Below are 12827 nucleotides of genomic sequence, written 5' to 3'. Positions count from 1 at the left end.
TCCAGGCTTAAGGCTTTAACTTCTGTACCTCACCTTTTTGGGTACGCCTGGCTCTTATCACGTTTTCCCCTACCTATTTTTTCGACCCTGGTAGATTTTTTGCAATTTTAAAAGGGTCATATATAGGGGTAAGTGGCGGTATGTGGTTACTAGCGATGTCAGATGTATGACTTTAAAAATGCATAGCTTGAGAACACCATCGTGTATACAAAATCAATTGTGCACCATGAATAGCAATTTATTTAATTTTTTTATATTTTGCTTATATTTTAATCCCGAAATAGTCGTCAATTTTTATAAATAATAATAATACAAAAAAACTTCAAATGCCAGTAAAAACCGATACTGACGTACTCGATAGAAACAAAAAACACAATTTTTATTAATTTTTCTTCTAATTTCCGTAAAACAATGTGTGGTCTCGGCAAACTCAAGTTGTTCTTTTTTATCGTGCAGTGTTCATCGTCATTATCGTACACCCAAAACGAACCCGGTAAGAATCGCTTGCATTAATGCAATAAAGCGAGCGAAAATTGCAAGAAGCTTCCTTGCATGTAATGTAAGAAACAGAAAAAACTAATTTTGCTTATGTGTGTTAGCGATGTATATGTATTGGTGACCAATATGCGTTAGATAAAAAGACAGCTGGCATTGAAAAACGAGCCCCGCATGGGCAGATCACTTAGGCAATGCTGAATCCATCCAACTATGCTATCAGATAATTATGAGTGAATAAAAGTCGTATATAAACACGAACGATTTCACGATTAATGAAAAAAGCGAAAGATGCTCCTCCGATTTGATCTCACGTCCTTGCGCGCCCCCGCTACTGACTATAGGCACTGTCCTATCTTTGCACATGTAGACGGAACGTTAAAACGCGTACAATCAGCACATCCGCAATTTGATACTGCCTCGTGTGTAATGAATAAGCCACAAAACTGCGTTTCATGATGTGGGTGAGGAATGAATAAAAAGTAGACGGAAAATTAAAAATTCGCCGTGCGTTGCTATACCAATCTGCATAGGCACGTGAATGTGGTGGAAATCCTTTGACAGTGTGTTGAAGAAATATGTACGTATAGCGAGCGATGAAGTGATTTTATATGCTTGCAAAAATTGCAAGCGGCTTTAACTGCAAAATTGCAAGCGATGCTAACATTATTTGCAAGTGATTGTCGCTTGCAATTATTGCAAGGGATTTTTGTTTTGGGTGTAGTGGCCGAATAATCCGGGTACTCCGAATTATGACCGATTGTATTTTAGATTTCCAGGTTACTCAAACTTAGGCCGCCAGTTTTCAGTCGCCCGTCGCCCGTTCATTCCTCAATTTCACATAACCAGCACCCTTGTCAGAGTTTATAGTCGGTCCGATTTTCGCAGTCTCCACTTTGAAAGGCAAAAATGTCTCTTTCACTGCTCTGCGATCAACGCCTATGATGTTAATGTTTTTCGCGATGCCAAGAAACATGTGAGATCTCGTGATAGTAGTTCCCCTTCTTTGCACAGACATCTTCGTACTGCACCTTCGAGCGCTATGTTGGACCGTAGATTAGATTGCTCTCTTTCAATCCATCTAACGGACCAAAAGAGTCAGATGTCTCGCTTTTGCCTATGTTGGACTTTGACACTTAATTTTGACCCATTCAGTGCCTAACTAATCAGCCTAATCAGTATTGTCGGAAACCCATGTTCAAGCATTGCCTGCCGCAGTTCGTTTCATTTCACTCGTGTTTGTACGCCATCTTGAAATCCGCACACAGATAGTGAAGCCATATTCCTAGTATTCCAAGAATTTATCCAGAATTTGTCGCAGGGTACTCATTTCGTCCGTCGTTGACCGTTATTCTCGAAACCAGCAAAACTGGTATTGGCCGATAAAAGATTCAGCTAACGGGCGTAGGTTACTAATTAGAACACGAGCGAGTACCCTTTAAACGGCGTTTAGGATTGTTATGCCTCGGTAGTTACTACACTCGAGTTTATGGTCCTTCTTGAAGATAGGCCATATGAGGCCACTCAACCAATCAAAGTGTTATTTGCTGGAAAAATATTTCAGTATCAAAAGAGTTCTTGAATTTAGTGCTGTTTCTATTATTTAACTTAAGAAATTAAAAATACGGAATTAAAGCTAAATTCCTAGAAGTTGAAAAAGACCTTATTCACAGCAAAAAACTCGCAAATTCCAACAACTAAAATTTAAAAGTTACAAAATCGATATAGCACTTCGAATTTCCATGCAACACCCCGCAGTTGTGTTAGAAAGCAAAACACACAATCACCCAACGAACCATCCACATCCCAGCCAATTGACCAACTAGCGACTATGGTAGAGCAAAATATCGACCCTAAAGACCGATATCCATCGAAGGAATAAGCCATATTATAATCGAGGCCGCAACTGCCAGCATACCGAAAACCTCGGGGAAACCAAACAAAAAAAAACTTCATGGGCAGAGCACCATGGTAAGAGACGCGATAAAAATGCAGAGAAAAGCACTGAGGAAACTAAAAAGGACCCCCTCGACATATCCACAACTTGCAGTACGTGCACAAAACTTCCGCGATGCTCGAAACGAATATCGCCAAACCATTCGAGATGCCAAAAAATCGAGCTGGGATGATTTCCTGACCGGGATCGCTAACACATTGTCAGTGCCTGAAATGTGGAGAAGAGTGAACGCCTTGTCAGGAAAAAGAAGGCACCAAGGATATACGCTCTATGACAAAAACAGGATATTAACTGACGACGCGCTAGAAATTGCCAACATTCTGGGAGACTACTTTGCCAAAATATCGTCCACCTCGGAATTCTCGGACCGATTTAAGCAAACTAAGGCAGCTCAAGAAAGCATCCCCATTTCCTTCGGTGTCGAATTACCATGGCCGAACTATATGCAATATCCAAATCAAAAGGTAAGTCGGCTGGGCTAGATAACAGTGGATACCCCATGATACAACACCTGCCACTACTTGGTAAGTCCACACTATTGAAGGCTATCAATATGATGTAGATAGGAAAATATCCAGCATGGAGAAATAGTATTGTCGTTCCTGGGAAAAATACGACAGAACCAGAAGGATACCGACCAATTAGCCTAACGAGCTGCTTAGGAAATAATAATAGAAAAAATGCTCAACAGGAGGCTAATGACCGTCCTAGAGGAAAAAGAATTGCTCGACCAACGGCAATTTGCTTTTAGGAGAGGAAGCGGCACAGGCTTGTACCTGAATGCACTAGGAGACATCGTCAACCGCGCTTTTCAAACAGGGCAACACGTCGACATAGCAGCATTGGACATATCAAAAGCTTACCATCGCACCTGGAGGTACAACATCTTACGCCAGCTCAAGGAATGGGGATTCACCGAAAGAATATGTCACTTTATACAAGGCTATCTAAATGAACGGCTGTTTCAAGTAGGTGGATCCTTATCCACAACGAAGTTGGAGGAATATGGATTTCCCCAAGGGTCAGTACTGGTAGTTACCCTGTTTCTTATAGGTATCAACGGTGTCTTCGACAACCTTCCGAAAGCAATTTACGTTCTGGTATACGCAGACGACATCGTCTTAGTTGCCACCGGTGAAAACGCCAACAAAAACAAAATTAAACTGCAGACTGCCAGTTGAAAAATCCGTAATCTCTCACCTTTGCTGATCAGCCTTGAAGACGATCAATCACTGTTAACGGGTCAACTATTCTATTTTAAAAAATACATTAAAATCATCGTGACCCCTAGACTGGAACTTTACGTTTCGACACCACTTCGCTAATGTCAAAAAGGAGGCTAATGTCAAAAAGGATCGAGAAGCCGATTAGTCAAAACAATTAACGGTCGGCACCCAAACGGGAATAGAAAATCCCTGCTACAGATAGGTAACAGTATACTCACAAGTAAACTTCTATACGGTGTTGAACGACAGCCTTGTTACAACACTTGTCTACTATAAAATGGTGCGGAATGGCTCTGGGCTATTGCCAAGTACCCCCGCAATTAGCAGCTGTGTTAAAGCCGGAACCGTTCCATTTGACGCAATAGCAGCAACCTCGATAATACAGAGAACCGTTGGAATACTGGAGAAAACGACAGGGAACTACGACCCAACCGAACAAATAACTACTAAGATTTATAGTGAATTTCTAACTGCCGCACACCCCCGATAGATAGGTTACGTAGGGTTACCAAATGGGCTGAAAGCGAAATAAGGACATCTTGAATGTTGATCGAGACTAACAAATTTTACTCATCTTTGACTAAAATGTGTTTGTGGCAGTGTTAAGAAAAGATTTCCAATATTTTTTTTAGAACAGCGCTTTTTTGTTCTTCTGGGGTCCTAAGAAACTATGCAGAATATTAGGTCGTGGCATCCCGTGTTGCATTTGAAATTTGTATGGATATTAGTACGAGAAATCCTATTTTTTGCATTTTCATTTCCAAAAATCAAAGTTTTTCCTTAAGTATAGAACTAATTGATTAAAGTCCATGAAGTAACTAAGAAATTTGCCGACTGTGCTAGAAAGTGATAGCTGTTTAAAATACGATGGTACGAAATAGAGGACAAATCGTTTTTTTCTGTCAGCGCTCAACAAGATGAGAAACATGAAAAGTATTAGTTTGTAACTTTTCTTCAAGCAATAAAATTAATCAATGTTTTTGAATCATTAATCTGATTATAACAAATCAAAAGACTATAAGGAGGTGAACAACTAAAATGGCGAGTAAAATGTTTCATTCGCTTGAGTGAATTTAATCTAATTGATTTCAAATATAACATGGATTGAGATTAAAACTAAGGACATTTGAAGTAAAATTAAGGACTCTTTCCCAAATCATCAAAATTAAGGACAAGTCCTTTAAAATAAGGACGGTTGGTAACCCTAGGTTACGTTATATATGGGATCGACGGTGGGATCAAGATAAACCCAACATCTACTGGGCGATCAAAGACAAAGTCAAAGCAGGAGATCCTCCCCCAAAAAAACAGTCGCAATTTTCACAGAAAATCACAGTCGAAAGTACACACATCATACGGCTATCTACACCGACGGATCCAAAAAGTATGGAGTAGGAATTGGAATTGCGCAACATCAATATGGAACCTTCTATAGACTACCAAATGCATACTCCATCTTCTCAGCAGAAGCAGCAGAACAAAACAAACGAGGAACCCGAACCACCCAATCGTAATTTACACTGATTCCGCTAACGTACTCCAAGCCTTGGAAAAAGGATCCAGTAAGCACCCCTGGATACAAGCCATTGAACTGGCATGCAACCGTAACACAACTTTTTGTTGGGTGCCCGACCACTGCGGGATCACCGGCAAGAACGAAGCTGATCATCTAGCAGCAACCGGACGTAGAGGAACCTTACTAACGAGACCGGACATTAAGCGAAATCCTTCTAAATCCATAAGAGAAGAAGTTGTAAGAAAATGAACGATAAATCGACCCGTGTTTCTTCGAAAAATAAAAGCAAGCTTCGAAAAATGGACTGATAGAAAAGTAAGAAGGGAACAACAAATCCTATCTCGACTTAGAACCGACCATACCCTCTTAACACACAAGGAACTCTACCTTAGCGGGCGACCAGCTCAATGCGACACCTGTGCGGTTCAGCTGACAGTGGAGCATGCTTCACTCCGATGTCCCATCTACCACAATGCGAGCCAAAACCATCAAATCGGAGACTCCACTAAGATACACTAAGCAACGATCCAGTTAAGGAGCAACAATTTCTATGCTTCCTAAAGGATACGGAAATGTATAAACTAATTTAAAAAAAAAAAACTATGTTAAAATGAAATGTAAACGAAACGAAATTCCGGAGTGGCGAATGAATAATAATTTAAAGCCACTCTTAAATAAACAAAACAATCTTGAACTCAAACTAATATACTTTAATGAAATCAATTTTGAAAAGATTTTATTCTCCAATTCTCATAAAAAAATTAAATTATTATAGAAACTTCAAAAATATCGTAACATCTCTTTCTTTAATCACCTCACTACTTTAAATAAACATTGAAAATCCATTCCAAATCATTTTGATAAATATTACCTGCTGCCAATATCATTTCCAAAGAAAAACGCGACTCAAAAACTCCTAAGAAAAACAAACTCTCCGACTCAACCTCGCGCCAATCTCACGCATGCGTTCGTTGGCGATTTTCCTCTGTATTAGACTTGTTCGGCCCATGCGTTTGCATCGGAGAAAATTTTCGCTACACCAAAGTTTCCGATTCCGTCAAACTATCCGCGTGCGCCGAAGCTAACCATCTTAATCATCATAGTCTTAGTCGCGTTTCTACGACTCGGCAGATTACCGCGTTTCTGTTTCTGCGCAGAAGATTACTCTTGTGAGAGGTTTTCCGTGCTTAGTCGCGGCGCCGGCTAGCCGATCCGATGACGATGATGATGGTTGCAGTTTCCGTCGCGATATCAGCTCGTTCATAGACAAAGGTGCGGACCGCGACGGGTCGATCCCGGTTTCCCCTATAATAGTTTTTTCGTGGTATCGGTTTTCATCGATCGGTTCTAACCTCAACCTGTATGCACACTGTGTCCCCTTGATTCTGTTGAAACGCAGAACGATTGTGTTCGGGTGCAACTATTTTAATGGTCTCTTTGGGTTTGGTGTGATTTATGGCGTTCTAGTCGAACCTCGTGGCATGTCGCGTCCTTGAAAAAAAAGAACGGACAAGAAGTTGGAAGATTGTGCAAATATCAAGTGATACAATTTCCAAAAATATCTCATTGTTGTAGTGATTATTTTGATTTCTTCAATAGAAATATTATTTTGGCACTGTAAATCGGAAAAAAAAACTGAACGTCAAGGATAACATTTCGAAGCACTTGGGGATGAGACTCTCGTTTTCGTTCTATTGATATATAAGCTAAAAATAACATTTCACTCGTATGTAGCAGTGAACCAGCTGTTACGCGACCGAAAAGTGTTTTCAAATTATGATTTCAACGTAAAATTTTCCTACAGCGTTCAGCAACAAATCGATCGGTCGCTCGAATACCCAGATGATTCCAACTCCAGCATAGAATCCAGCTGCAACCGTGAACAGACCGAACCGAGCAGTTCCGTTTCGGAACCACTTTGTCCCCGCGGTAGCCTTGAATCGCTCATCAGCAAGGAGAAGCAACCCGTGGAGGATAAAAGTGGGGAGCTACTTTCGCCGACCCTCGCCACGGCAGAGTCGAACTCCCACTCGATCAGCGGAGAGTTTAACCTAGCCTCGCTAAGCTCCGACAGTGGCATTCAGTTTGGCCGGGGAACTGAGGAAACATCCGGCGCAGATAACGTATCGTCGGTGAAAACAAGTGACAGTGAAAAATCTCCTTCGAAGAAAACTATTGACGACGATTTGAACGAACTCGAAGAGGAGGAAGAAGAGGAACACCTCCAGATTATTGAAGAGACTGAAGGACAACAGCGAATTTTGCTAAGTCCATCCATCCCGACGGAACGGTCGGCGGAAATTCCCGGCAATCGGAGACGCGTCGTTCCTAGGAACTCCTCGTCCAGCTGTTCCAGCACCAGCAGTTCCGGTGAATTGAGTGATCGGGAAAGTGAGAAAATGTACAAGGCCCCCAGTGGCCGCAGTCAGCATCAGCAGCAACATCAGCGAGAAGATCTGTACACGCCAGTTAGCGATCCGGACGACGATTCAACTGGACGGCCCCGGTCCAACAGTGTCCGTGCCCGGGCTAACATGTTCCAACAGATGGAGAGTCGCATGAAGGAGAACGAGTGTCCTTCGCTTCGGGGACGACGAGGTAAGTGATTTTTTTTCTACTTCTATTGCTTTATTTTCGACGATTTTGCTAGTGTTATTATTGTTATTGCAATATGCCTTCTGACACATTCTTGACGGCTCTCTCCGTTCTCACGTTCGTTGGATGAACGGTGGCAGCGGTGTGGTAGCGTTAAGGTTGCACAGAGAATGCGCAAAATTCGCAAACGAAAAAAGCAGTTTTTTTCCACACCGTATATCAGATCTTCATAAAAATCAATCAGCAGTACTGTAACAACATTCTACATACGCTGATTGATTTTTATGAAGATCTGACATACGGTGTGGAAAAAAACTGCTTTTTTCGTTTGCGAATTTTGCGCATTCTCTGTGCAACCTTAAGCCGGTGTTGTTCGAGTCAGAAGGAAACGCATGGTTGTTTGTGTGTTTCACGGATTTTATTCTTGCAATGCAAACAGAGTGATGCTATTTTTATCCACTTTGCCCACGCGCTAAACGGGTGCGGCTGCGATTGCGATAAAGAAATCTGAAAAGTGGCTGGTAAGCGCAGGTTTTTTGTGTTCTGCAGACTGTGATAGGTGCGTGTGCTTAGGAGTTGCAGTTTTTCTTCTCTCACGAAAAACGAACTGAACCAGTTTTGTCGTAGAGTTATTCCGCCAAGATTCGTCCAGAAATGTTTGTAATCGCGATCTTCGTATCAGTATTACATGAAAACTAAACATTTTCCAAAGTCAGTTTTTTGAAAGGGCTTAGAAGGTTTTAAATTAGTTATGGAATTTGCGATTCGACTTCGTCTCATCAGAATCCGACACTAACTAAGCTAGCGCCGGATTGACGCTAGCTCCAAAAAACGAAAACACTATTAGTGTTTCTGAGCAAAGTCCTAGTCCTACGTGATGTACCGCAACAAAAGGAGTTCTGATGTAGGTGATGAGAATTAATGAAATCGAAACTTGGTTTGGCTTAGCAAGTCAATGCAATATGCACTAAGTTAGTGTCGGATTCTGATGAGACGAAGTCACAACGCAAATTCTATAATTAATTCAGTTATAGGTTTTGTGCCCGTCACGCGCAAAGGTGGTTTAAAACAATTTTCTCAAATCCAATAGTAGAAGGTACTGCTGACAGAAATTGCAAAAAGAATTGTTTGATTACCGTATTTTGTTCAGCTAATCTATCGGAGAAAGAGTTGCAGAGAATGAATACTTCTGCGTTAAAAATACGCACTAAAGCTGCAATATTTTTTACAAAAACAAAAAATATTTAAAAAAAATGATGTTACAAAAATTGTACCTAGTTTTAAAATGGTTCACAATATCGCAGATGTCCACAGAAAATTCACAGTAAATTTTAGGTGTATTTTGAAATACCTACTGCTACTGATGAAGAAATTTTGAATAGCTGCCTTAAAACTAGGAAAACAATTATTTGTTATTGAGAGTTAGAGGGGAGAAGAAACACAACAAAGGATATACTATTTAAGACTAGTAGTTCAGCTTTTCACCAAGGTATATTAAAACTAGGAAAATACAATCAAGGTTAATTATTTGAAATTCGCGTTTCGACAGAATCCGACACTAACTTAGAGACAGGACTAAGCTAGCACCGGATTGACGCTAGCTCTAAAAATGAGAACACGGTTTGTGTTTTTGAGCGAACCCCTAGTCCTGTGTAATGTCCGGATGATTGCGGGTACCTTACCACTACATCCCGAAACGTGACATTAGGAGATCTTCCTCGGTCCCGAAGGGAATCCATTAATTGAGGTCTGATGGGACAATACTTTGCTCATGCCCAGACAATATGTTCGATGTCGTGATGGCCGTCGCCCCGAACGCAGATATTACTATTCACGAGCCCAAAACATTAGAGGTGCACGCCCAACGTGTAGTGATTGGACGTGAGTCGTGACATTACAGAAATGAAATCCCGACCCATATCCATTCCCCTAAACCATGGTTTCGTTGATACTTTCAGTCTAATAGAGTGTAGCTAACGTTTTAACTTTTCATTGTTTCACGATATCTGCCAACTTTCTAGCACTTTTAAACGAAAAAATTTGAAAAATAATTGAAACAGATTGATCTTTCCTAAGTGTAAGGGGGGTAAGGTTAATTCGGTTAAAAGGCATTAAAAAATGGTTGTGGTGATACAGAGAGTGTAAGTACATTAATTCAACTTCCATATAGTAATGCCACAATTGAACAATATTTTCTCAAATTTTCATTGCAAAATACTAAAAATTGAACTTTAAACTTCCAAACGCGGTCTCAAACATTAACCCACCACTCGCACGATCATGAAACGGTCACGTCCGGAAGTCTTACCTCGGTCCTAGCAGTCTGGACTAGGTCTTCAGTTGAACCAATCAAAAAAGTGACGCTCATATTCACTAAACAACATGGACACATGACCTGGAACTCTGGTGATATGGGAAACGGACTCTCATCTATCAGCTGTACCATACACTAAAAATTAAGCATCAGACTCACGGTTCGCTCGCGATCAAACAAGAATACACACTACGTCATTATAAAATCGAAATTATACACGCGAAGTCACATACACGTGACAAACATGTTAATATACAAATGCTTGAGCTCTTCGTGACCATCCTCGGCACCTACACCCGCGATCTCGTAAACATGATAACATCCCGGTGATAAAGTGAATGTCTCAGCTTCTATAAATTTTCAAACGCGGTCTCAAATGTGAACCTAAAAACTCCCGCGGTCGCACGATCATGAATCGGTCACTTCCGGATATTTCTATGCTTGATATCAGCAGACTAGGTCCATGCCTTCAATTGGATCAATTAAAAAAAGAAAGCTCTCATATCCATTGGACACCACGTTACATGGCGACATGACCGAGGACTCCAGTGATATGGGGTAACTTACTTCCTGTCAGAATTTGAATTGTGCACCGAAAACTAACTATCAGAATGAAGATCCGCGTGACCATCCAAGAATGCACGCGTATATAGGAATGGCCACACGGCTACAAAATCCAGTCTTGTACACGCGAAGTCACATGAACGCGAGCACACGTGACAAACACGTTAGCATACAAACGCTTAAGCCCTTCGCTATTAACAACGCACACCTACGTTCGCGATCGCGCAAACTTAATAACACCCCGGTAATAAGGAGAACGTTATAGCACTTACGAAGTTTCAAACGCTGTCTCAAACGCGAACCTACAAACGTCCGTTTTCGCGCGCTCATGAATCGGTCACGTCCGGAATCCATTATTCTCTGTCCTAATAACTTAGGTCCATACATTCAGTAGGACCAATCAAAAATAAAGCTCATATCCACTAGACAACATGTTCCATGGCGACATCTCCGGGAACTCTAGTGATATGGAAGATCTCACTCTCTTTTAGCGTCTTAGCCGTACACCAAAAATAAAGTATTAGATTCACGGTCCGCGCGCGATTATCCAAGAGCACATACGATTATGCGAAAGGCACACGGTTATAAAATAGAATTAATACACGCGAAGTTACATACACGTTAGCACACGAGACATACAAACGCACACGCGATCGAAGACGTTAACTACTAATGCTCGAGCTCTTCGCGATGATACACGTGATCGCGAGTCCCTACGCCCGCACATACCTGAACCGTACAATGAATATCACTTTCAGAATCACGGCCCGCTACAATTGGCCTAAAGCAGTGTTTTAGTGGGCGACATTACCTGTCTCGTCTGCAAATTGTAGTATGTGATTCTGACGGGGAGCCCTTCCGAAAACCTAGCTCTGCAGCTCCAATAAGACAATTCTCGGAAAAAAATACTAAAAATTGAACGATTGATAGTGAATCTCCGGAGGCTCCTCTTCGAAAACTTGTTTTGTGGTATTCAAAATAACTTAGAATCTACTTGACCAATTATTTGAGTTCTTCAAGTTGCTGAGCAATGCTGTCTTCAAGTTAAGTGATAGCTTATTTCAATCTCTAATTTGCAGAACTAAATATTTTTAAAGCAGCCTGACTGTCACAGCGAAAACAAAGTCTTACCAATCATTTTTTATTGAGGAACCATACAGAATCGCGAAGAGTCCCGCTTGGGATACTGTGCAGAATCCAGCAAGTCAATGGGATGGGTTTAACATCATTTCACGACAGTGTATACCTGTCTCATGAAATTTCCTTAACAAGTCATCGAAGATAAGATTCCATAATAGTGGCACATGCACAGAAACTCAGTTTACTAATCTCTGCTTCTCTTAACAATGAGCACTCGGTTACTAAGCATTGCGTGTATCCAGTTTGTGATATGGAAAGGTACTCCATGTCCTCGTGCTGCTTCCAAAATAAACTCGAAAGATACATTATTTAAAGCACCTGCAATATCTAAAATCTGATTTTGTAAAAAGCACTCGTAGTAACCTAGGACATTTTAAGTTATGGTGTACACTGCAATTTCTCGACGTGCCTTCTGAAGATTCACTGTTATTCACCCAATTTTCAAAATTTTGCAATGAAAGTTTAGGAAAATTTTGTTCAAATGTTACATTATTGTATGTAAATTGACTGAATAGACTAGCACTTTCTGTATTAAAAAAAAACATTTTTTGTGAAGAAATTTTTTTTCACCAAAGTTACGTTCCCCATTAAAACTACAATGGGTGGCTGTGTTTCCTTATTGTTTGTAATTAGTGCAGTTCATATTAATCCGCTTCCCGTGAGTTGCAATGAGACTGAAGGCAATCGCTTGCAGTCCGGAAAGCACGCCATCTATTTCGACTTTGTCTGCTGGTACGTAGACGCTGCATTCCTTCGTAAAAGACCCGTAACCAGTACCAACCAGTATCATTATCAGGGCCAATTTCTGGATTCTCAAAGCCACTACCTAAATATTTGTTCACATTAGAAAAAAAACTGCAAAAAATGTAAGCATAGAGCAGAAATATTATTGAAATAGATGAAAATGTTGAAGGAGAAATTTTGTAGAATACTTCACAGTAAAACTTTTACAAAATCTGCATATTCCCGCTAGCGATTGTCACGTTTAACAAGATTCGAATGTAGGTAGATGCTCAAAAA

General features: G+C 40.8%; 1 protein-coding gene across 1 annotated transcript in view; it reads left to right on the top strand.

Annotated features, from left to right (window-relative positions):
* LOC131695051 (uncharacterized) overlaps nt 1-7792 on the top strand; it is a gene marked incomplete at its 3' end in the record, with an annotated part of 44959 nt that extends 37167 nt beyond the window's left edge. Inside the window, exon 4 of the mRNA XM_058983578.1 lies at nt 6999-7792. Within this exon, the coding sequence (XP_058839561.1) occupies nt 6999-7792 (794 nt within the window). The remainder of the gene's footprint in view (nt 1-6998) is intronic.
* Between the last annotated feature and the right edge of the window lie 5035 nt (nt 7793-12827).

Source organism: Topomyia yanbarensis, unplaced genomic scaffold (assembly GCF_030247195.1).
Source record: "Topomyia yanbarensis strain Yona2022 unplaced genomic scaffold, ASM3024719v1 HiC_scaffold_258, whole genome shotgun sequence".
Taxonomy (NCBI): Eukaryota; Metazoa; Arthropoda; class Insecta; order Diptera; family Culicidae; genus Topomyia; species Topomyia yanbarensis.
This window is presented reverse-complemented; position numbering and strand designations above follow the sequence as displayed.